We start from the raw sequence: 26468 nt of genomic DNA, 5'->3' as shown, positions 1-26468 counted from the left end.
CCACACCATCCCTGTCATCCCTGTCCCATGACTTCCATTGGTGCAGCATCGAGTGGGAAGGAAAAAGGTCACGTTAAGTGGTTGCACGTTCAACGGCTCGGCTCATATGACTGCCGTACCTTCAGATATTACTGATGGGGAGGAGGGAGGAATCTATAGACAATGATCCACTGAAGGGCTGAGAACTTCATCTGGAATGTCTGATTCAATCAGGAATAATCACAGACCTAGACGAGTTTGTTGCAGGACTCGTCTGCCAATGCAAGAACTACAGCAAATGCCACATCAGGGCCAATCGGGGGCAACGTAGTTTCTTCAAAGGAAGAATCATGCCACAAGACAAGACTGTACTGCAGTCGTTAGTTAGTTAGAACACACACTCTCACATATTAAAACTCTCCTTACCAGCAGTCCTTGCAAATATATGGAAAACTGTGTGACTTGTCACCTAAGCTGTAATAATGTGAAATGTTTCTGAGGGCCATCAAAGTCACTGCTGTTGGTCGTTTCAGCTCCTAGAGGTGGGTCATGCCTAAATCTAACCAATCAGATACAGGTCCTTGTGGAATGCAGGTGGGGAAACAAAATCAAGTGTCACTTCTGGCTCCAAAAAACTATGGCGACAGCCAAAATGCCAAATGCAAGGGTTCAAAACAGCAGTCACAATAGCTATAGCACTTTTTATATACAATCTATGATCCAAAGGTGACAAAATCTTTCTATCTGTGCACATGTGAAGCTCATTAATCAACATGGTACTTGTTTGTTTAGTCAGCACAAAATAACAAGTATAACAAATGACAATTCATGGCTTTAGCTAGAAGGCTAGTTGTTTCTCCATTTATGGCATGGGTGTGGAAAGAGAGGGCAGCATGGTGGTGCTGTGGTTTCTGTGTGGAGTTTGTACGTTCTCTCTGTGCTTTCATGGGTTTACTGCAGGTACTCCGGCGTCCTCCCACAGTCCAAGACATGCGGCTTAATTGGTGACGCTAAATGGGTAGGTAGGTGTGTAGGTGTGTGTGAGTGTGAATGGTTGTCTGTCTCTATGTGTTGGCCCTGTGATTGGCTGCTCCCGCCACCCTGTGACCCTTAAGGATAAGTGGTATAGACAATGGATGGATAGACTTTCCAAGTGTTATCTGACGGAATGGATCAAATTCTGGTGATGACACGGGTCATTTCACAGGGGTTATGACTCTCAAAAAATGTATCCGCTGATTTCCAGGCATCTCTTTCAAAATGTAAGTCTGTGGAAAAAAGTCTTTTGGGCCCAATGCCGTGATGGACGCAATTACACAGTTTGGCCATTATATCAGATTGGCTTCAAAGCCTGGGGCACCCCCTGGGGGCTTGATTTACCATCTTTAAGCAATGCTAAGCTAACTGGCTGCTGGATGTAGCTTTATATTCCACTGACAGATATGAGGGTGGTATTGATCTTCTTGCCAAACAGTGAGTTACAGGTTGCAATGAACCTACAGAGATTTATCACCTGACTCTCAAGCTCCCCTCATTGAGAATCTCCTGCCAGCGGTGAGATTCTCCTGCCGTTACTGAAAATCAGAAATATGGGACAAACTCATCGTTGCTGTCTGTTTGCATTTGGAGCTCTATGATTCAATGTCTTTAGTGTGCACGGACAGAAGAAAAAAGGAGAAGGCTTGGAGAAAAGAGGTGCCTACATGCTAAGTTCTGAAAATCAGTATCTGTTAGTTGATTCCAGTTATCGGTTGTGCCTTACTATGAACCAAGTTAGCACTTTCCAGAAGGTGCACTGATTCATAGTTTTCTTCCACTTTTCACTGTTACAAGTAAACTCATGAATACATATAATATCCTGATATCTGAATTCATTTCAAAAATTCAAAAATATGAATTACTGTCGTAACCTGAAGACAAATAAAAACAAGCTCACTAGTAATGATGGCTGGGGTGTGTGTTTTAGCAGACAATGGCTGAGAAATGCTAAAATGAGCAATGTAGCTGTAATCTAACCAGGTGAGCTGCCTAAGAATGCATCCTGACACACTGTGTTGTTCTGTTGGTAACTGAGCTCCATTATAAGCTTGTTTTTGTCTCAGTCTTTGAGTCTCATCTCAGTGTCTCGCTCTGACTGACGCTGAATGGGAATAAACTGATGATGTGCTGCAGGCAGGATGACACTGATTAGTAGCAACCAGTGCCACAGGACTGTCAGCAGTAGTCTGGAGAGGATCCGACTGTTAACTTTGCAACCACACATTTCATTTTGCAAAATCACAACTTTAAAGGTTCTCTTTAATGATATCTCGGCATCTCAGAGCAAAACAAATGAGTCACAGGCACACATGCACTAACATGCACCCATGGCCACCCCAGTGACCAGAACAAAGGAGGAGATGGGGTTTCAACACACACAGAGGAAGCGTAACTTCATTCTCTTCTCAGGTCACCATTACTCCACTGTCTCTTTACATAGCAAATAGCAGTTTAAAGCTATAATGATTCTCTGAATGTTATATAGAGGAGCTTTAAAGCTGCACGTTTTCAAATCCAAAACGCCACAAGCATAGACTGTATAAAAGAAGCTGACGTAGTCACCGTGACGACAGCTATTGGTTTGTGGACTGCCTTTTTGACGCAATGAGTTTGGCGTTTTTGGATATCTTGGATTTGGAACCAGAAGTGATGTTCAGACCCCGGCGTCTGTTCGGTTAAGTTTCGGCATGACCTGCCTCAGATTGGTTATTCACAAAGTAGTCCCACCCTACAGCATACCCTGCTTTACTGTTCATTGTCCTCCGATTGGTATTGCTCTGTATTGATGACACCTTTAAACTGAGACCTTAAACTCATAAAGAACACGTTTACTGAAGTAATAAATCAAGTTAAGAGTCAAGAGTCAAGAGTCATTTTCTCTGAGGCTTCTGTATCATCAGGCTTCTCTCTGCAGCCAGCAGAGTCGCCCCCTGCTGGCCATTAGAAAGAATGCAGATTTAAGCTGCTTCTGCATTGGTTTAAATTTTAATTCCCAGAAGTGATGTCATCTACGTTTCTACAGTCTATGGCCACAAGAAGCTTTTCTAAACAAACTAAACTTCCATAATATCATTATATCATCAATAAAATCTACTTAACAATACAGATATTTGACTCCCGTGTTATGAAAATATTTAATTAACCCAATAACTCAATTTAGAGAGCTTTATAGGATTTAAACATGTCTGATTCTGGCACCCTACAGTGGTAGTGTCAAAAAAAGATGCTGTGGTACATAGCCATGTACGCTGCTATATCAATGAACACTGACAACCTGCAACAGTTTTTCCAGGGTTGTCTCATTAATCTGCCAAAAAAACCTACGATTTGAAAATTATTCATGAATTGCAGCAAAAATTTTACAAATGCTGAACAATGTTTCTGTGTCTGTGTGGTTTTAAAGCCATGTGCTCTATGAGCATTTCAAGAGAAGACTTTAAAGTTCCTCCTTCGTATGACCTCTCTCTTCCTTAAGTTGTGCTGGCTCAGCAGATTATCTGAAAAAAAAATACTACAACTAAAAAAATATCCCTCCCTCATTCCCTTTCTTTTTATTATGGCTTCTATTAGTCCTCCGTCCTACAGGCAGAAATCTGCTTCTTACTTAAAACAGCATCTCATGTTTGAACATGCTCAGCAACTTTTTCAATGCTTCTTTGTGTTGGAAGTTATTTCACATTTCACCTGCATGAATTGAGCTGAAAGAAAATTTCCCCCTATGGGGGATCAATAAAGGAAGTCTAAGTCTAAGTCTAAGAAGCTGATCTGTAATAATAATAATAATAATAAGACAAATTATGCCAATTTATTTTGTATATAAGGATGTTTTTAGTATCTCACTGTCACATGGTGTATTTTGTTCTCATTTACCTTGAAAAACATTTGAACGCACCACATCTAATAATTCATAAGAAGAGGCCCTGAAGGCAGCATGTGCATTGCTGTAGCAGGTCCAGTAGATGGGGCAGCGGGGCTAGGATTGTGGCTGGGCTGGGGGGCGGGGGTCCACACACCAGCTAAATAGACCTGCTGTTCCACTACTGTCAAGTTACAAAGACTCAGCTGTGGGAGCGCTCAACATAAATTACTTTCAGAATAAAAGCACGCTGTTGGCTCTAATGTGCCTTTGTTCTCAGAACAAAACCTGACATACCTTTTCTAATGGGAACCACTGAGAATCACCATCAGCTGTCTGTCTGTTGACACGGAGGCGATCACATCGATGATTCTTTCCCAAAGTTTATTGCAACTGCAAATATAACATATTATTTTTATTAGTTTTATTATAATTTTATTATAATAATTTTATTATAGATTATTAATTTTGATGGCAGTGATGCAGGGGAGGAGGTTTATGCTTTGTTTTCAGAGAAGTTGCTTTACATATATAATATAATATAATAGTTTCACTATTTAAAAGGCCAGTTATTATACTCTCTGCATCACTGATGCATAACATTGCACCATATTAGCAATACTGTGTTGGTGATTCTTTTAAAGACTCTTTGGTACGAAGGGGACCGAGTCGTGTTAGTGAAAGTCGTTCACTTTGTCACTGTCTAAGTCTAAAAAAAATAAAATAAATTTCCCCCTATGGGGGATAAAATAAAGAAAGTCTAAGTTACCCAAAGTTCACTGCCTGCTCTAAATAATCTATGTAATATGGTGCTCCTGAAATGACATTATACTAGTGTGATGTCTAAGTCTGAATATGATCCAAAATAATAATAATAATATATAATAATATCCACCTCCCTTGTAATTCGCATCACTGGCACGTTCACGTTCAGCTGTATTATTTTGAAGGTAAACACCGGAAGTGGTGCTGCCTGCTCTGTGTGGCTTGACGCCGGGCTGAGCCCCCCTCCGACCCCCGCTCTGTCTCTGCCTCTGTCTGTCGGCAGTCGGTCTCATCAGAGAAACAGAGGCGCTGGATTCAAGTGTCTCTCCGGTCGTCTGCGGCTCTGAGGCGCTCAGTTCCTGCAGGTAAGAGGAGACGTGGCGGCCGCTCCTGTGAGCGGCGTCTGCTCGGACGGAAGTGTGAACTCGGTGTGTGTTTTGTCGTCTCCTGCCGTGAGTGACGTTACGACTGTTGAATTGGCGTTTTAATTTGTTGACCGGCTCTGTGTCGGTGAGCAGCCACACAAAGCTACTCATCAGCGCGGCAACACGTCTCCAGCCCCGAGCAACAAGTAGCGAGAAATAAAGTTTGGAGCCCGCAGTGACTGATGGGACAATGTCAGGGGCTCTCCCGGAGCCGGCTACTAGCTACCGTGCAAGATTAAACCTGGGTGGCTAGTTAGCTAACTGTTAGCCAACTAGTTAACTAGCAGGGTCGTGACCGGACACTCTCCTCCACCGACCTTAAACTAGCCGTTATGGTCACTGACTGGTGTCTGTGTGGGAGTTGTTAAAACCCGCTCACAGAACTCGACATTTAAGCGACACGGAGAGCAGCGTCTCATTGGACAAAGCGGACCCGACAGTCATTGTTTCATTTCAGAAAGTGTCTTTTCTCAGGTTAAATGTTTGCCGAACCAACCAGCGGCTCCATTATTCGTTAACGATATCTGTGTTGTTTGTCTGGGGTTTTACCTGTTACCGGCAGCATTAAAGCACCGACATCTTGACTGGAGTTTGGTCTGACGCTACAGGTTAGTGAGCTGGTTCAACAGGGGCACATCTGCTGGTCCCGCTCTGCCTGAAGCATCGTCTGACTGTACCTTGGGCAGACGTGGGCATGAGGGTATTTTTAGAGGGCCTAATGGTAGGGTTTATTGTGTAGGGCTGCATTTACTGCAGTTTTAGTTTGTTCCTCCCCCACGTCTCTGCTCGGTTTCCAACCCTCTGCCCTTGACAGACTATTCGTGGCCATGTATAACTGCTGGGTTCATGGTGGAAAATGCCCCAGACTGTCATGGAGCTGTACACGTGTGTGACACTAAGACAGAGCCTGTGAGCCGTCCAGTTGTCAGGCTTTCAAGTGAACTTTGGCAGTGGCTTAGGATGCCAATTTTTTTGGGTGCCAGATTCGCTTCTTTGCACAAACCTCCAACAATGAGTCTGTCACTGAAGAGACAAACGTACAATACTTTCAACAGACTGAACCATTACATTGTTCTGTAAGATCGAGACAGAAAAGTAATGACACGTTGCTGCTTCTTCCACAGTGTTCTTGGAAATTACTGACTGAGGTTTTTGTCAAGTATAAAACATGTTTTGATTTTTTTTTAGAACCCAGAGAAAATGTCACACTGGAATCCAAAATTATGTTTTTGTTTTTTTTTATGTTTTCTTCCCTGTGATGTGAAGCACGTCCTTTCTGCTTCTTTGAACATGAGGTAGCTCTTTCACTACTATCAAGCTCCACTGAAGCTTCCCTTAACCCTCTGCTTCAGCATCGTTTCGCCAAACGTCTTCACCTCCAGCTGCTAAAACTTTGCGTGGAGTAAGATGTAATCTACTGTCCTGATGAAAAGTGTAGAAAATGTCTGTTGTCTGCTAGAAACACTGTACGGAGGACCTTTCTAGTAATATTAACAAACTGCAAATGTAACTGTCTGTTAATCCTGTCTGAGGGGGGCCCATAGTGTCAGACTTTGAAACCCCTTGTGTTGGAGCAAAGGCTGCATCTAATGAGTGCTTTCATAACGGATAGTTATCCCCTATTCTTGGTAATGGGAAGAAACTGAAAAAACACTGGTTACTATACTGTGCACACTCCCATAAGGAGCGTCTGTCACATTCTGTGTACTAATTAATGCCTCTCTGCTCATGTTGTAAACATGGGACTTGCAGCAAAATGACCAAATCAACAAAATCAGAACGGTCCGCTTCTTAAACGCTCCTGGTGGGACAGGAAGCCACGTAGAGGACTCGGCGCGATCAGACTGCAGCTGGAAGGCGCCTGGTGGGATCTCTGTGTTCCTCTCACTCGGTCTCTGTGTCCAGACTACAGGGATGGGCCGCGGTCTGGATGGCTGACAGAAAGGGACACGGACGAATCACGTGATAAGATGCTGGCTCGTAACCGGTTCCTCCTCCTGGTGGTGGTGGGCGGGGCTGCGCTGGCCATCATCAGTCTGAGCCTCCAGTTCTGTAAGTGCTCAACTCAACTGCTTTACATATTCATTTCCTTTACTGTATTCAGAATTTTATGTGGGTGGGAAAAAAAAAAAAAGTAGCTCAGTTCTTGTTTTTGCATGTGTTTGTGTTCATACATTCATGTCCCCTCACTGCCTCCCCATTCAAGCGACCCCATTCATACCAACACAAAGCAGAATCCCCTACAGACTCCCTATAAATATCCAGCACCAACAGTGGGCCTCTGGATGCTCAGAAATTCTCTGAGAGTGTGTAATGCCTAGGTGTACACAATCGCTTCTGTTCACCATAACGTCATTGTTCAGCATCTCCTGGAGGTATTGTCTAGACAGCGTATCCCTTTCAGCCACAGTGAATGCAAGGAAACCGCAACTCTGTTAATGGGGACGCTCTCTCCTGCATTGCATATGATTTGCGAGCCTCAGAGACTTGATTGGAACACCGGTGGGCGATAAAGCAAGTGGGGCGTGCATGTAAAATCAGTAAGATTAAGCCACTTTGCACAGGATTCCAGAAAACCCCAACGCAGTGGAAGTGTTTCTGATTATCGTACGCTTGTGCTTGGACAAGGATGTAGGATTAGACTCACATAAATCATGCTCGCACACACACACACACACACACACACACACACACACACAGGATGGTAGTGGAGTTTGGTGCGACAAAAGCCGGTATTTTGGATTTCATGAGCTGTCCTTCATCAGCTTTTTTAAGATACCGTGTCCTCATTTAGTCTCCAGTGTGCAAGCTTGGATAGTGTAAGCTTCCACCACCTCTTTTTCTGTTGCTTTAAATACCGCACAAGATCAGATGTGTGAAAAAGATAGCAAGAACAAGTAGGCTCTTATCTAGTGTTTGCACTTTGCAACCCCTGAGCAGACGCTTGCCTCCACAGCCATCACTCCCCCCTTCCTCCTCCTCCTCCTCCTCGTCCTACACTAGATAATAATGTGTGCTTGACCGTGTAAGAGGAGGTTGCTGTGTAAGTTATTATTAATGCCTCCCTATCAAACTCACTCTCACCTCCCGCCCTGTAATCTTCTACTTCTGTAAAATGCTTGGAGGTGAATGACACAACGATGAGTGAAACCGCCCCCTCCAATTTAAGAAGTGTGCAGGTATTTGCATACATGTCTGTCGTCCAGAGCTGATTCTGTCTCCTGCTTTTTCTCCCTCACAGTAGAAATGCCATTGACGAGATGTTTTTTTTTGTAAAGGACATTTTGTTTCTTGTGTTTCTCTTTCAAAACTGCCCTCACTTTATTTTTTGATCAGTAGTACTGATGGAGAAAAGCTGCTGTCATCATTTATTCATCACACATACTGTAGTGAAGAACTGGAGCCATTATCCAGCAGAAGCACGGGATGAAAGCGTTTGGCATTTCTGCTCATGTTTAATAAATGGTCGGCTTCGGTTTTTACGCGCTTCTGTTCGTTTTTTTAAAATCATCTTTTCAGTCTGTAGTCCTCAATATGTTGTCTTTGCTTGTCGGAAAAGCGCATTCATGTATTCATTACTGTCTGATGACCGTTGCCATGACAGACTGAGTGACGGATGATGATGGATGGAGGAGTAAATGCATCTGTTTGACTCCAGGCAACATCATCAAATTAAAACTGGGATGGTCGCAACGTCCCACACTGATTGACACGTGGGGGACTGCCAGAGACAGAACAAGTCCAGGAGAGGGAATCAAAGGGACAGAGCAAGGGAACTATTTTGAGATGTTAGCAGTAGTGATGGGAAAGGTGAACGAGAGCTTGATGGGAGTTGGGTGTTCCAGGAGTGCTGGTAGATTCACAGTGAGAGGGGGGAAGTCACGGGAGGATATAAAAGGAGAAATAGAAAGGTCGGCTGCGTGCGAGGAATGAGAGAGGTTTAATCACAATGATAAAAAAGCTGGTATGACATGAATGAGGTGACTTTAGGCTCCAAATTTACTTTAACTGAAATGCTGTTCACAGTTTGATTGCAGGTAAAGTTTCTCATCAACTAGTGAATGACTGAGAATTTGTGAAACGGGCAGAGCTCCAAGCACCTTGCTTTTTGTTTTTTGTTTTTTTTGTTTTCTCCACATTCCTCACATTCCTGCTTTCTACAGGTCTGCACTCTCCGTTGAATCAGTTCTTTCAGAGAAGAGATGAGAGTGCAACTGAAATCTGGATACCCTTCTGAACAAGAGCCCATTCTTAAATTTGCTCTTAGATTAGTCTAATGCTAGCTGGGCAGTTTCACAAAAAGAATGACAGACTTATTTTAAGCCTGAAACGTTAGCCACCCAACCCCCCCAGGCTAACTCAGGACCATGAGCCGTGTTTCCATGGTAACAATCAGTGTCAGTGAGGACAGAGCCAGTTTGACTGACACATTAGCGGATGTACTGATACCTGCCATGTTAAGAAGCCACAGCATCTCGGCTCTGCTACATGTTAAGATTTAATGCTACGAGGAGTAGCATTACTCCTCGTTGCACTCTTTGTTGTGTTTTTCAAGGAAAATGACCTTCAAAACTGAGCTCAAGAACAGCTGTTAGCATGGCTGGAGACTCTTAGACCCCATTTACACTTTGCATTACCATACTGCCTATATCCAGACACGTTATCTAGATAATAAACGATCCAAACCTGCCTGTGCGTTTGCACCTTTTTGTTTTTTACACATTTTTATTGTGTTCTTGTTATCTTCATTGAGATCAGATCTTTGTCCTCCAGAACAAAACCTGCCTGTGAGTAATTTGAGGTGGTGTAATGAAGACTTGCCATGTTGGCAGCAACTGCATCTGTGGCCAGAGGTAGGGCTGGGTATGAACGAGAATTAGGGGTGTAAAGATCTGTTCAGTGATCAACAAACCGCTAGCATCGATACAAAGCGACATCATTGATCAGTATCGCCATCTTTGGGATATGCCTTTATTTTGAAATTGCCACGGCACATCTGTTTCACCGTTAGTGCCAGGCTGATGATGGCAAGCAGCCAAGGAAATTTATTCCTTTAAGGAATAAATCGGCAGTGTGGAAATGTTTTGGAGATGGAGAAATTGGAAACTTTACATCTGTGCATCCATGTGACAGAGTAGGCTAGTGTATTCATTAGAAAGAAAGAGAGGGAACGAGACTCCTCCACCCCTGGAGCTCGTTCAAGTCCAACACAGTCAGGGCGATGGCAAGCTCAAAGCGACTGGGGTTACACCTTTTAAAACCTGCTGCAGAGTAAATCAGTAATAACATGTTCTAAATAAATGTTGAATTTTTGAAGTTTGGACTTTACAATTACATTTTCTTCTTCACAACTGAAATGACATTTCCAGGTAGCGCTATCAGTACCCAACCCCAGTCAGAGGTCAGAGCAGAACGGTGACATTGGTACGGCTCGTTGTATGGATTGTGTTTACACCTACATACATCAATAGACCATTTAAAGTTTCTAGTTCACTTTATAAGCTTATTTTAGAGAAGATGTTTTTGCACTGTTTGATAAAACTGAAACGTAGGAAGGCAACCCACCCAAATTTGATGAGAGAACACACAGGAAGAACATCCACACAGTGCTGGGGCTTTGCTATGAGGTGTTGTGCTAACCACTGAGGACCTGTGCCCCTTTAAAGAAAGACTCAAATGTAATATCAGATCACACTTGTTAAGACAAAAACCTCCATATCAAAGGATCAGTCCGGAGGCTATCAGCAGTCTTATTTGTACATCCCTATCATTTGCTGGATTGCCAAGCATTAGCGCTTAATTAAATGCCCTGGGGAGGATGTTAATCCATGCTCTGATACTGTTTGTGTCCCTGTGGATTGTTTCTAAAGCTTAATAGTTCTGCCTCCTTTTGTAAACAGCTTTTTATTAGTTCCCTGGTAGCCAGAGATGCCAAGTGAGGTTCTGTTGGTGTGGATGTGACAAAGTGATGTGTAAAATCTGTCATTTCAGAATTCAAAGGTCTGTTATGATAGGACGACAGCAGACCGCTATGTCAATATTTGCCCCACCTTTTCCGCCAGTTTTTATTTCCTCCAGCTCAGAACACTTTAGAGTCAGGTAGTGGGGACGCGTTTTAAATTTGAGGCCAAACCACATTCTGTGAGTACCTGCTCACCCCGTAATCACTGCGGTGTGATAGCTGACACAAATTTGTTTGTGGCAGAACGCCATCTTTCCTCATGCCTTCAGATAGAAGACAAGCTGCGTCTGTGCCTGCATAATGATGGGCTTAACATACAGAGGTGGAAGACTTAACGGGATGTACTATGTTTAGCTCTGTGTTTGGGAGTGAGTGTGAGTGTATAAGTGAGGCTTATACCATTAAAATTCAAGAGAAGTGTGACAACAAACTGAGTTGTCAGTTCTCTCAGACAGCCTACTTTTGAGTTCCTAAGATCAGATGAAGATCGATGGAAAGTTGGAGAGACATTTCAAGTCCTGTTATCTTCATTGAGATCAGATCTTTGTCCTCCAGAACAAAACCTGCCTGTGAGTAATCTGAAGTGGTGACGAATCTGTAGGAAGTGTTGATGTGGCAAGTCTAAGATCACGGGAGATCGTTTTTGTCTTTGACGAAATGAAGACATGCCATGTTGGCAGCAACTGCATCTGTGGCCAGAGGTAGGGCTGGGTATGAACGAGAATTAGGGGTGTAAAGATCTATTCAGTGATCAACAATCCGTTAGCATCGCTACAAAGCGACAACATCGATCGGTATCGCCATCTTTGGGATATGCCTTTATTTTGAAATTGCCACGGCACGTCTGTGCCACCGCTAGTGCCAGGCTGATGATGGCAAGCAGCCAAGGAAAACACTGAGGACATTAACTCTCCTTTAGGGAATAAATCGGCAGTGTGGAAATGTTTTGGAGATGGAGAAATTGGAAACTTTACAGACAGCTTGTCTGCGCATCTGTGTGACAGAGTAGGCTAGTGTATACATTAGAAAGAAAGAGAGACTACTCCACCCCTGGAGCTTGTTCAGGTCCAACACAGATGGCAAGCTTTTGAGTTACTTTTGAGTTGGTGAGATCAGATGAAGATTGATGGAAAGTTGGAGAGACATTTCAAGTCCTAAATGCGTATTACTCCAGCCACATTTAGTGTGGGTGCATGAATTTGTGCTGTGTGCGTGTGCACGCACTACAGTGCGCTCTGTGTGCCAGTGCTGTGTGTGCACTTGGTAGTGTTGGGCAGCAAGTTACAAAAGCTCCATTGTGTAGGTGACTGACTGAACTGGCTTCCAAAAGTTTGGTTAGTTCAGGCAGGCGTGTGTGTGTGTGTGTGTGTGTGTGTGTGTGTGTGTGTGGATTGGTAGCTGGGGGTGGGGGTGGCAGTGTATGGGGCACAGAGCTCGTAGAGGGGGACAGGTTGTGGCAATGAATGAGCTCCAGTGTGTGTGGCTGGACCTCAAGCTGCAGAGCAGTCGTCAAAATGGTGTCCGCTGTAGCTGCACACCTTCTCTTCTTCCTCGTCAGTGGTGAGTTTCTGCAGAGATCGCAGTTCTTTTAATGAAGACCTCACTACTCACCATGTAGGAGATCTCTAAATGGATTTCACTACTTATTTCACTTGAAGATATCTTGCTTTGCTGTAAACCTCAACAAAATGTAGGCTTTTAGACTTTGGCTTTGTGTTGATTATTACATTTATGAAGTTGGTTCTCCTCAATCACCTCAGCTATTCTTAGATGTTTTATGATAGAATGGAATGATTGAATAGATAATTACATTAAAAAGCCTGTTTAGTACCATTTGGACAGCTTGTGCTTAAAGTTTTTCAGCTGTTCACATGAAGTGATTGTATGATGTCTCTATGATTCTACAGCTGTAGAAATATAAGTCTGCATCCTGGCTCAGTCAGACAGCCGCTTTAAACTCAACACTGAGCTTTTTGTCTTACATAGGTTTTTTCACCCAAAAATGTGTCATGTAGCAATACAGTATATTTTGTGGATCAGTTTGCATTATGTTGAAGTTTGGGGATCCGTGTTGGTTAACTGTAAAGTGATGCAGTCAGGGGTGTAGGGCTGCAACAGTGATTTTCTGCATCAGTTAATCTGTTGATTATTTTATTGATAATTGGTGGCTTTGTGTTTATAAGTTCAGAAAATAGTATAAAAACTCAATTTACTTGTGTTGTGCAGCCAGTGGCCCAAACCCTACTGATGTCAAACTTACATTTTGCAATTTTGCTTGAAAACAAGTTTGGTCAATGTCTTGATTAGTCCATCAATCAATTTCAGCTCTAGATTGTGTTGATTATTTTCACAAGTAATAGTCTAGACTATAAAATGTATACAAATGCATCTATCATAGTTTCCCAGAGATGGAGAGTGATGTCTTCAGTTACTTGTTATGTCAGACCAAAGGTCCAGAGCCCTGCTGTGGTACATTTCTAGCAATGTAAAACAGAGAAAAGCCAGAGCCAGTAAAGGTTTGTCATGTTGACCTGATACATGGCTCATACCATTATTTACATTTTTTATTATGAATAAAATAATTGCTAATTATTTTAATTGCTAATTATTTTATTCCATTTATCCAGACCCACACTATTTTAACATTTATCCAGACCCACACTATTTTAACATTTATCCAGACCCACACTATTTTAACACTGTATGGTCTAAATGACCATAGAATTTCACATTGCTGGCCCAGACTGATATTTAGTTCACTGGTGACGGCCTCATTCCCACAAAAACATGATCCAAGGAGTACATTTCTAGAGCAAATATCTCTGAATACTTGCACAAAATGTCTTGTCTGCAACTCTGTGATCTTTACAAGCTCCGCTGGAGAGAAGAGGAAGTGCTGAAGATGGGCTGTAGCACAAGATGAGCACCATGTCTACACCTTTAGTGGTGTTGATGACTGACGTCTAAAGGTTGTTGTAGCAATGAGGAGCCCTCTGTGCTCTATAATTGGGCATTCAGAGCCTCTCTTCTTTCTCTACAGCAGAACGTAATGTTTGCACAGTTGACTCACCAGCTTGGATTTCTGGTGTGTGTGAGAGAGAGAGAGAGGGTGAGAGAGAGAGAGAGACATAAGCAGGATTTGGATGTCCGTCTTGCCAAAGGGCCATATGGGTTGAACTTCTTTTTCTTCAGAGTTGGATCTTTGTGAATGGGCCTTCCAGTTCCCACAACATCTCTGCTCTGATTGGACCGTTTCTCCCAGGGATCACAGGTCTCCAGTGTCCGGGCAACACATGGGTAGCAAAGAGAGGTTTTGGCCTACAGAGCTGTTGACATGGAGATAAACAACACTTTGAACCGGTTTTCTTCATTTTCGGCACTCGGTCACTGCTCCATCGCTTCTTCTACTTTTTTGTTCCCATGTATGAATTTTTGCCAGTACTTGTTTCTTAAATGTGTACATGTAACAGGTGTTTGATCCTTTACATCAACACTTAGACATGCTGTTGTACGGCTCCAGGGATTGCAGTGTTAGTCTGTCAATGAGCTCATCACTTCTGTCCAGACTGAAAATATATATGAAATATTTACCACCATCATCAGGTCAAATGTAACTTGTCCAATACTTTCATTTAGGGCTAATTGGATGATGTTGTTATGTAAATACGCTAAAATAAAATTGTGAACTTAGTACCTTCCTAAGGTAGCATTGTCATTTTGAGCATGTTAGCTTGCTGACATTACCACTTAGCTCAAAGCGTCACTATGTCTAAGCATTCTCTTTATTTTTTCACTCCTTTTTCACTTTTTGTACGTTATATGTTTCTACAGTGAACCTCATCCCCACCACCCCCATAGTGGAAGAGCAAACCTTGCAGGCTGCAGATGGAGGTGTTGGGGTGGCTCTGGGGAAGAGCAGAAAGAGGGTGTTCCCAGTGCTTCACACCCAGGAGCCCAACCCCATATCTGAGGCCTACGCTTACTGCAACACTCCTAACCGCACCGAGCAGGCCTGGGAGGGTGAGCCCTGCATGCTGACACATGCAATCTACATGAACTGAATGAAGAGTGCAAGCTGCTCGATGTAAAATGTGGTTTTGAGCTTGATTTACATGTGGGATTTGTTTTGAAGATGTGAACTCATCTGAGACCAAAGATAGTTGATAAAGTGAAGTAATTTTTTTCCAATTAAGCAGTAGCAAGTGTCACAGCATCACAACAACTGTAGATCAGCTGCTAGAATCACCCAGCTTGATGGACAGCGTATAAATACTTAATATAGTAATAATGTCAGATTTAGTGAGTCAGGACTCGGGGGATGTGTTTAATAGTGCGAAAGTAATTTCCACTAGATTGCATCATCCATAATGCTGCTGTGCTGTCTTTCTCTGCGGCACAGCAGCATGGAGATGATCTTTTTTTCCTCCTCCATTGAAAATTCAGCACTGCCTGAGGCGATGATACAAATATCCTTCGCCGCCTAAGACAAGTTACGCCAGCAAATGGCACAGCTTAATGAATTTTACTCCATCCATTACGTCTTATAGATTTAGATTGGAAGTTATTGAAAATCAATCACGAACAAGTAATTCTCTTCAGGTGGTGTTGTTCTTCCAGTGACACGAGCGTCTTCTAAGTGTCCTGGTGTCTCCTGTGTCCTTGATTTACACACATCCACTCAAGATGTGTCTGATGCTTCTCTTGCTGTTGTTTAAGTCTCATGGCTGCAAGATTTGATGAATTAACATTTGCTTTTATAACATGATGTGCATTAACTCTGCCACCCCTCGTTGATCTCCGTAGTTTAGCACTTTTCCATGAGTTTTAATCGTTACGTTTTTAAAGGTACGAGTAAAATTAGGCCTTTGGTATATTTCAGATAGGCTGCTTGGGGACAGTGTGAACAAGCTGTAGACACAACAATAACCTACCTTTCACATTTTTATAGTTAAGCAAACTTTTGCAACAGTTGATGAGAAACAATATTGTTCATTTGATTCGTATTCCTGTTATCCTGATGAAACCAAGTCCAATTAGTCTCTTTCTTTCTTTCATTTGAGATAAATATCTGGCTCTTTAGTTGCTGAATGCTCCATTATGCTCACCAGTTAGTTGTTAACTGTATCTGTGTGTTCAGTGGGCTCATCAGAGCTTTAGCGCTGAAAATATCTGCTGGCCGTGTCTATAAATGACATTGAGGTGAGGAAGGCTGCAGAGTCGAGTGATTCATCACTATGAGCGAAATTACAAGCGAAGTCCATCACCCAGCAGTGGTTGGTCTGCCAGACAGGTGGTGGTGTAATGCAGAGGTGTAATGTTCTCTCTGGTGTCTGCTTACATTACAAGTAAACGGCTCCTACAGCTGAACAAATCATAAAAAGATGGATGACCACAGATAATGAAACGTCACAAAAAAATGTAAATCCAAAGGAAAAGGAACGACTTTGACCTTCAGATGAAAACCAGCCATAAGCATCTGCAAGGATCTCTGCATCCTAAAGATCGTTTACTTTAACACGTTGCAGAAATAGTGATCGCAGCTTCCATCAACAGTGATTTTTAGCTTTCTTTGCCAGAAGTTCATTCACTTCATTTTTAACACTTAGATCATTGAACGAAAGTGAAGTGATGGTGAAAACAACTACTGATGTTTACACAGCAGTACTTTACACTACTTGTTACCCTGGAAAGGTGTGTATGCTGATGACAGTCTCCTCTGGCAGGTCACAGTCCTGCCGACTACAAGCTGCTGTCTGTCCAGGTGATGATTCGCCATGGTGACCGCTACCCACTCTACTCCATCCCTAAGACCAAACGTCCCACCATCGACTGCACCTTGTCCGCCAGCAGGTACACGAACACACACACCACCTTCAAAGTAGGTGATGGAAGTAAAGCAATGAAATCGTCGTCCAATTCATTGTGTGCAGGTTCTGTTCATCCCTCCATTCATGCTGTTTCTTCCAACTTTTCAGAAGAGTGTGAGGATGTTGAAAGCAAACTTTTGTCTGTTCAGGGCTGTTCAGCTTTGAACTGGGTTGTTTGTTGAGTCAAGTGGAAAGCCTCATCAAAAGAAATTCGTACAATAGCTTACTCAAGCTATGACGCAAACTTCTTTTTGGAAAAAAACCCCACAACAACAAAGAGAACCACTGCAAATAAGTGCAACAGGGAAATTAATTAACATTCACCAAACACCTATGTAGCATAAAGAGACTCACAAAAAATACAGAAAGACAAGGAAATGCCACGCAACACTGCAAGTTCATAAATGCATCATTAAGACCTTTATGTAAATGTGATCCAATACAACCCTGTGGCAATAAAAACTACTACTGTGAAGCTCACGGTGTTCAATTTTTGTCCGAAAAACTAGCTAAGGCAAATGAGCCAAAGTTAGCCTTGTAGCCAATATTAGTTACAAAAGCAGGGCACTGGCAAAAAAAAATAAGCAAGACATTAAAACAACAGACTGTATAAATGACAAGAAATGCACAAACAACTACAGACAAACAAGCAAATTCTAACAGTGAGTCCGATAAGCCACGGAAGTGAGGGAGTTATACAAACTGGTTGTTACATTTAATTGCATTACATTGCAAGGTACATTATGCTTAAGTTGAGTAAAAGTATAAAGACAACAAACAAAGACACCAAAGCTTGATAAAGAGCATCCTTGCACTTTTAATTGGTTTCTAGAGTCTAAAGGTTTTATTCCCACAGTCTCAATTAATCCAGGTCAGAGTAAAGAACACAAACAAAATGCCACTGGGATTTAAGCTGGCTTCCAAACCACAGCCCCAGCCACCTCTAATGTCTAATGCCTAACAAGAGGACCTGCATGAAAACAAGAGAGACCAATTACTGCAACAGCTCTTTATGCAGCTCCTACAAAAACTGCTGGCCTGATAGCAGCTGTCTAAAAGTGCTCAAGTTATCCTTTAACACTGAGCTCATTTTCTAATGTCAGATGTTCAGATTGACAGGAAGGTACAAAAAGTTTTGGAATTGGTCCAGTTTGAATAATAACCATTCAAAGTAACAAAGTCACTCAATAGCTCAAACAAACTAACTGATTGAGGGAGCAGTAAACCAGCAACTTTTAAAAAAAATGACCGTATTTGTCAGTGAAGTTTGGTGGCTTTGAAGAGAGGGTTGTGATAGCTTTTTTTTTGTTTAAACAAAACAGATCTTCCAGCTCTGTCTCTGTAGGGCAATGTGGACATCCTGTTAGTGGCAAAAATGAGCACTTTTAGTGGACATGCTTTGAAGGTTGGAGTACCGTTTTGTGGCTTTTTGTACCTACTAGTCACTTACACACCAAAATATGATAGAGAGCAGTTCTGGATTCCTTTTTCTGTATTTGTTAGAATTATGAGGAACAGTAAGTAAAACTAATTTGTCGTACATTTTAAATATCCAGATCTGTATATGCATTAAACTCAGGAATACCATACACGTTCCTGTGGGTTCCCTGTGTTAGTGCTAGTGTCAGCTATAGCAAGTGGGTTTGGTTTGCTGCATCTGTCTGCTGTGCTTTGATGCAAATGGATTCACCCATATAAACACAAACACGTTTACATGTCTGTGGTCTGGTTAGGCCGACTTGTTGTCAGTCTCATCCTGCTTGATTTGACCAACATGCTCACTGAGCAGTTACTGCTGCAGACATTCCCTAGAGAAATGTGGGTCGAACACACACACACACACACACACACACACACACACACACACACACACACACACTCTGGAATTAATACTGTTATCTTCTTTAATTCATTATGCATGTATCTTTTTCTCTCTGTCTTTCCTTTACTGTTGGCACTCTGGCTCAGCTCACATTGGCTCTGCTGCTCGTCCAAGAGGGCTAGATGAGAGTTTCTGATAGGGAGTTATTAAAAGCCAGCATGCCTCTGTACTTCAGCTTCAGAGGAGGTCTGAAATCAGCACATTCACACTCAGTGTTGATGTGGGTATATCAACTTAAATTAATGCAAAACTTCATGTGGATGCACACGTGCTGTGATAACAAACCGTGCTATTTTTCAATCCAGAAATCTGACTTTGGTCCGGTGGTTTTCATGTGTGCACACACATCCTCCTGGGTGATTTATTTAGACCATCTGGTCAATAAATTCACTGTGACCAATCCTCCCTTTTGGGCTCTGTTTGTACCTGAGTGTGGATTTAGCTAATGATTTCATTTTGCGCAAAGTTTTCCCTGCAGCCACATCAGCTTTGCACATCTGGACGGCACAGGCATGCTGTAATCTTTAGAGCTGTTCCAGTGCAAACACTGTTGCATTTCAGATTGGAAGGATGCAGTTCAGCTGCCATGTACATTTAATGATTAGATATTTTCAATACCCTTGATCTCTGAACTCAAGCTGCACGTAGGGCATCCAGCAAACAAGCCTCTTATGATGGAGGTTGGGCTCCATTTAGAAATTGACAGAAAATGAACTGACTCTTGCCTCCATCTACTAAAAAAGAGAGAGAGCTGCTCTGTGGCCAACAGTTGTATCCTCTGGCTTTGGTTCTCAGATCCCAGATGTAAATATGTGTGTGCGTCTTTGTATAGTTATGACAACACATTGTGACATCATTGTGAGGACATTTCTTCGTTGTGAGGACATTTTGCCGGGTCCTCATAACTTCAAAGGGCCATTTGAGGGTTCAGACTTGGTTTTAAGGTTGAGGATAGAACTGGGTTGGGGTTAGGCAGTTAGTTGTGATGGTTAGGGTAAGGGGCTCTGGAATGCATCTCATCCTTCACCTAAATGCTAGGTCTGTTTCAATTGCACACACAAACGCACATTAAAACGGGTGGATGGAAATGCACTTACTGTGAGTATGTTAGCATGCTGATGTTAGCATTTAGCTCGAAGCACCTCTGTCCTTACACAGGTGCTAGCATGGCTGCAGTACTGCAGACATGGCTGCACTTCTCTTTGAGACATTCTTAACAAGCAGAGCAGTCTACAGATGTATGACAGTGAAAGAAACGTCTACATTACTTAGCTGCCATCCTGATGCTGAATAGTTCATCTGCAAAGTGTGGTTGGGCTGTTGTTTGAAGGTGCTTGTTTTGGAGATTGAATATTAAAAGTCCATTTCATAGTTCTGTGCCCTTGTAATAATGTAGGTTGTTCTGTTTGTATTTACACCAGGATGTAATTACAGGGATCTGAACTAGCATATGCCTCAGGCTGGAGAGAGCTCAGTCCTGTGTGCCTGCATGCCTGTATGTGTGTGTGCCTGCCTGCCTGTGTGTGTGTGTGTGTGTGTGTGTGTGCCTGCCTGCCTGTGTGTGTGTGTGTGTGTGTGTGTGTGTGTGCCTGCCTGTGTGTGCGTGTGTGTGTGTGTGTGTGTGTGTGTGTGTGTGTGTGCCTGCCTGCCTGCCTGTGTGTGTGTGTGTGTGTATGCGTGTGCTGGCACCAGCTTGCCGACCCGCTGTCTCCGTCTGCGGTTAGCTGAGCTCTCTTCATCAGGGAACATCTCTCTCCGTCCTCTTTCTCTTTCACCAATACAGCCTTTGTCAGGATTTTTGCCTTTCTGCACATTTTATTCCATTTACTCTCATTTCTGTCCAACACTCTCCTCTACTTTAGACCACGCCACCATCTCATTTCCTCTTCTGTTTATTCCTCCCCCTCATTTATCCTGCCTCTCCATCCCTTCCTCCCTCCTCACTAATCTCTTTCCCTGTCCTATCCACTGATAATAACACCGATAATAATCCCTGCTTAATGTAATTGGGCTGTGTAATCTTTGGTTAGCGACAATCAGTCTAATAGACCGCCTGGCCGTCTCTTTGTCCACACTAGTGTCCCCATCTGCTGACATCCAGTCTCAGTGCAGCCAATTAAATCTAGATTGTCCCAAAGTCCCCTCAGCAAACTGATCTGCTGATGACAGAGCAGAATGGAGGGCACAGTATCTCACTCGTTTCACCACTCCCATGTGTTCATGTGCCTTGTGGTGCATATGTATTACTGCGTAAGTGAATATTAAAGTGGGAGAATGCAGAGAGTCGAGCGGATAAATGGGGACGACAACTGCTGATGCCACGTGACAACAAAAGGAAACAATTCCCATAAAGACAAAAAAAGTAGGTTAGTGCTTTCATCTGAACTCGGCGTGTAGCTTTGAAGCTCTTATTTTCACTAAAATGGGAAACTGTCCTTTGCAGCTCTGTCCTTTATGTAGCTGGTGGCTGTAGATCCCAGATTAAGTTTACTGCTCTCGGTCAATCATGACAAACAAGAGCCTGATTTAAGAGCAATGACAGAAGGTCGTTTTTTTTCTTTTTAAATGGTGTGTTCCTGAACCAGTCCATGATCACTATGGAAACTGTGTGTGTGTGTGTGCGTGTGTGTGTGTGTGTGTGTGTGTGTGTGTGTGCGCTGCCTTTAATCTAAGCAAGCTGAGCTGCAGCTCCCACAGATTTGGTATATTAAACTGTAATCTTCAATCATCTCTAATCTATCAAATCAGTGACTGCTCCTCTTGCTGTCCTCACCCTTGTATATGCGTGCATGTGTGCGTGCTTGTGCTTGCACGTGTGCATATATCCAAGTGTGTGTCCCAAGGCACAAATTCTTTCATCGTTTTATATTTCCATCACCCATATTCCCTCCCACACATATCGAACGCCACTGGAGTAATGCAGAGTTGTGTTAGAGAGACACCTGGTGGCAGGTGCAGGAAGTGGAAGGAGGCAGGTTATCTGTACACTGACGATAAGATCATGTCTTTGTCCGTCCCCCTGTTTATTTTATTTCTTTTCATCAAACGCATAATGAATAAATTGAGCAGTGACAAGTGACGGTCACAGTTTTCCACAACCCAAGCTGACACTGTATTGTCCTACCACAGCAAGCAATGAGGTCCAAAACATACAGATTAGGTTTACGGTCATATTAGCAACAGGAAAACGGGGATCCTTCTATTTGAGAAGCTGGAGCCACAGAATGTTTTCAGTATGCTTCAAATGATTATTGATATGCTTGTTGGCTCTTTTCCAAGGCGACGTCTTCAAAATGTTTGCTTTGTTCCACCAATGGTTCATAACTTAAAGTTGTTCCGTTTCCAGTGGTTTCAAAGAGACTCAAGCAAACTGGAGCCGCTACAAGTTTGGCATTTTTGCTTAACAAACTGAATCTTTTGAAATTTGTGTCAATTTTCCATCGACTAATAGATCGGCAAGTGTCCCAGTGATCATTGACAGTGTGGCAGTGAGCCAGCACGCAAAATATCAGGACCCTGAAGCAGATAAATAGAATTCATCCGTCGTTCTTCTTTTTATTCATAGCTGTGCTTTTTTTTCTATGACATGTCAAAATGTCCTCTGTGATTTCTTGGCATGAGAAGATGATTGTGAGTGAAATACACAGCTTATATTTGCTTAACTGTGTTTTTTTTTCCATATTTGCTATGTATTTTTACATGTTAGGTAATTAAAATGAGCTCAGTAAAGAACAGATATGATTTAGCTAAAATGAACCTCCCTCCACTCTGTAACAACTGGAAGTGGAGAATGCTGACGAGGCTGCACAGTTATCTGAAAATACTTAACCTTCTTGTTCTGCACTCAGGAAGCCTTCCCACCCCCTGCTGAACTCCTTCATCAGTCACATGGGCCTGGGAGGGCGTGGCCATTGGGAGTCTTCCCTGAGCTCTGTTCCTCGTCTGCCCAACCACAGTGCCTGTGAGATGGGAGAACTCACACAGACAGGTAGGCGAGGAAGACCCCCCCCCCCCCCAGGGAGCAGACAGTTCTCTGCTCATCCCAACCAAAGCTCACCTTTCGTACACCAATAGTTCATGTTCCTGTACACCTGTAAACAGTAAGCTTCAATAGCTGATTTACGGTCACCTCTACAGATGAATCTTTCTGTGGGATCTGTCTTATTTCATACAGGGGAACCATTTTGTGCCCCCTCACACTTTGTATTATCAGGCTGTAATGAACAAACCTTCATGCTGTTTTCCGTTCTTCTCCAGGGGTGGTACAGCACCTGCGCAACGGGCAGCTCCTCCACCACGCCTACAAGCATCACAATCTCCTCCCCTCCGATTGGTCGCCACGCCAGGTGTGGGTGGAGACCACAGGTAAGAGCCGCACTCTCCAGAGCGGACTGGGCTTCCTCTACGGCTTCCTCCCGGACTTTGATTGGACCAAACTGACAGTGCGGTACCAGTGGAGCACGCTGTTCTGTGGCTCGGCCTGTGACTGCCCCGCCAGGAACAGATACCTGGAGGACGAGCAGAGGAGGCAGTATCGGCTCAGAGTGAGCGACACCGAACTCGAAAGGACTTATGCCGATATGGCACGTACTTTGGGTCTGCCCACCCGCCAGCTCCGGGCAGCGAACCCCATAGACTCCCTGCTGTGCCACGTGTGCCACAGCCTTCCTTTCCCATGCGCTCATACGGGGGAAGGTGGTACCAGTGGATGCCTGACAATGGCACAGTTCGCCGTGATTCGCAGACAGCAGCTGGATGATGAGGTGGATCGGAGAAGAGTGGGGCTATACCGTAAATACGCCATCCTGGCCATGTACCCCTACCTCAACCGAACCGCTACCAAGATGGAGCGCGTCGCCAGGGACAGCGAGGCCAGCCGACAGCCTCGTGCCGGAGGCGAGGAGGTCTTTACACTCTCCTCAGCCCACGACGTCACTCTGGCCCCACTGCTGAGCGCCCTGGGGCTGGAGGAAGCCCGCTTTCCACGTTTTGCAGCAAGAGTAGTCTTTGAACTGTGGAAGAGTCCCCCAGCGATGCAAGAACTACAGAAGAAAAGAGCCGGCAAAGGTGAGAAGGCAAAGGCGAGAGGAAAGGAAATGTTCATCAGGGTGCTGTACAACGGAGAGGATGTGACATTTCACACCACCTTCTGTCGCTCACACGACCGCCACACCGGCAAACCCCTCTGCCCTCTGAAGAACTTCCTGTCTTATGTCAGGAGGGACATGTTCAGTGTTGTCAACGCTACTTCCTACCAGGAGGCCTGCTACAAGCGTCCGGGTTGACAGATGGAGAGGAGGGTGACTGAGGAAGGGTGCAGCGTCGGCAGATGGTCGTTACTTTCCATGTTTTTTAGTTGTTTTCCACTTTTGAAGATGGTGCACTTTTAAGCTGCTCATAGTGTCTTAAAATTCCACGTTTTTAAATGTAACTCATGACATACCGGAGCACAAAGTGAGTGGCACACGCACACAGAGCACTGTACACGACATCTTGGTCTTCAGTTTCTAACCTTTCTACAAACCTCAAACAAAAAGTCTTGTTTGTTTTTTCTCAAGATGAGTAATTCAAGGGAAGCTGTATGGCACTTAGCCACTTTATTCCTACATTCCATACGGTATCATGGAATTGTAAAATTCCAGTATTCCCAAATGCTTGCAAGAAAAGGGAATATTGAAGCTGGAATTACTATGCTGGATTAATCATTCCTGAAAAATATTTTGTGTGTAATAAATCTTTTCAGTGAAAATGACACTTTGGGCTAGTTTGGCCCGCATTACTTGATATGACTCATGTGTCACTTGGCATTTCTTTAGGTTTTCAAGTTTACTCACTGCAGTAGGCTGTTAAATGCTAGAGATTCTTTCTACTTTGACACTAGTACTTTTTTTCTTTTTTAAAATTGATTGTGGTACTTTGAAAATAACAAATTACAGCTTTTCTTTCTTTGCATTAATCTACAATTACAGTACATCTGTATTTCTATTAACTGGTGATATAATGGATCACATTCCACTTATTCTTTTTGCTTGCAGGAAACTGATTGTAATAAAGGTTCATTCTGAGCAGACGTTTTTACATCAGCTGAGAAATGGTGTCTTGGTGGCATTTTGGTAAAAGGCTCTCTATGAGTGTTTGTTTGTGCAGAAATGACTGAGCAGCTACGTGGGGGAAAAAAGCATTTAGTACTGATCCACCACTAGATGGCAGAGTAGCTCCACTGACATCACTCACACTCAGTCTCACCCATCTGCCACCATCAGTTATCCACTTTGTCAGCAGTGCTGCAGGGCACAGCACATAGTCAATACATTTATATAAATGTAAAACCCTGAGTGCCTGTTCCCCCACTACCAGACAAGTCATGTGTCATCATCATTAGGGACATAATACAATGCTGACAAGATATCAATTGTGCAGCTCATTTTCAAAAGTGCCTCAGCGTGCTCTCACTGCTTTTTTCTTCTCAGAATCCTCAGAATCAGGAGAGTATTGACTGGAAAAATGCAATAACAAGTGAGTCGGTTAAATTATGTCTGCAGTGTATGTATATTTGTCCTGGCAGAAGAGGCCTATTTGCTAGTGAATACATGGGTCCGCTATCGATGCTGTAGACAGGTTACAAATTTAATTTTGTTGCTCTGTGAGGGCAGGTGCGCCGTGCTTTTAGAAAACTGAGATTTAAGGAGCTTAAAATGAAGGTTTTCTTAGCTCTATGTACGTTTCATAGATTCATTTAGTTTTACAGTTTACAATGACGTTAAAATTGTGTCAAGTATAAAAACGTTTGGACACCCGTGGATCAAAAATCACGTTCCCTTCTGTTGCTGAGTCACATCGTCAACACTGACTCGCATCTCAGTCCCAAAGTTCAGGCGAAAGGCTTAAGTTGATGCAAATTTATTCCCAAACTTTCCCCGGTCACATCCAAACCGTCTCCCGGGCCATTTCCCATGTTATGCCATGACGTCAGGCTTGTTAATGATAGGAGCTTACCTTCCATGGCTGAGCCGATTCCTCCCCCCCTCTTGTCCTGCCCTCTCCCACCAACGCCTTTTTCCTCCAGGCCCTGACACCCCTGTGCCTCCTACGCCTCTGATGTCATCCGGCCACACCGAGGTGGAGTAGCAATTTTCTCCTGCTGCAACTCGCTCAATCTTTGATGTCGGCACGCTGCCTCTGGCTTTGGCTCACACACTCTATGCGTGTGTGTGTGTGTGTGTGTGCGAGGAGAAGGGTGAAGACGGATCAAGGTGAATGGGTGTGTGTGCTTTGGCTCGGCTCAGTGTGTACGTCTGGCCCCAGAACATTGTCCACTTGACCCGGTCTGGCAACAAAGTCCTGCATATAGATTTCCAAACACACCCTGGCTGTCCAGCAACAATAGCAACTGTGTGTGTGTGTGTGTGTGTGTGTGTGTGTGTTGTCTGGAGAGATGATGGGAAGACAGATGACTGACAGCTCAGACAGCAGGAGAGAAGCATTGTGGTCAACGCTGAGAAGAAGCAAAGATGGAAGAGAGAGAGAGAGAGTCTGTGGTTATGGTTCAACATTAAAACATTAAGCCCATGGAGTCGGCCCCGGACTCTCCTCCCTCATAAACCACAGTTACAGCCACAGGTCGGAGGAATTAAAGAGAGGGATTAGATTTCCTGTTGTGAAGAGGTTTCAGAGGAGGGACAACAGCTACCAG

The 26468-nt window shown here is 43.5% G+C and overlaps 1 protein-coding gene across 1 annotated transcript; it reads left to right on the top strand.

Annotated features, from left to right (window-relative positions):
• The first annotated feature begins 4924 nt into the window (after positions 1–4924).
• pxylp1 (2-phosphoxylose phosphatase 1) lies at positions 4925–24759 on the top strand. Its single transcript, XM_070829464.1, has 6 exons — positions 4925–5004; positions 6970–7116; positions 14858–15046; positions 16750–16876; positions 22624–22763; positions 23033–24759. The coding sequence occupies exons 2-6, from the start codon at positions 7035–7037 to the stop codon at positions 24058–24060; spliced, it is 1566 nt and encodes a 521-aa protein (XP_070685565.1). The 5' UTR covers positions 4925–5004; positions 6970–7034; the 3' UTR covers positions 24061–24759.
• The last annotated feature ends 1709 nt before the right edge of the window (positions 24760–26468 follow it).

The sequence above is a fragment of the Pempheris klunzingeri genome, chromosome 4 (genome assembly GCF_042242105.1).
Source record: "Pempheris klunzingeri isolate RE-2024b chromosome 4, fPemKlu1.hap1, whole genome shotgun sequence".
NCBI lineage: Eukaryota > Metazoa > Chordata > Actinopteri > Acropomatiformes > Pempheridae > Pempheris > Pempheris klunzingeri.
Note: the sequence above shows the minus strand (reverse complement) of the source record. Positions and strands in the feature narration are given on the sequence as shown.

Coding starts and splice junctions, on each gene's coding strand:
- pxylp1 (XM_070829464.1), top strand. CDS start 7,035: ATGCTGGCTCGTAACCGGTTCCTCCTCCTGGTGGTGGTGGGCGGGGCT. Junction 15,047..16,749: donor CACCGAGCAGGCCTGGGAGG/GTGAGCCCTGCA, acceptor CTCCTCTGGCAG/GTCACAGTCCTGCCGACTAC. Junction 22,764..23,032: donor GGGAGAACTCACACAGACAG/GTAGGCGAGGAA, acceptor GTTCTTCTCCAG/GGGTGGTACAGCACCTGCGC.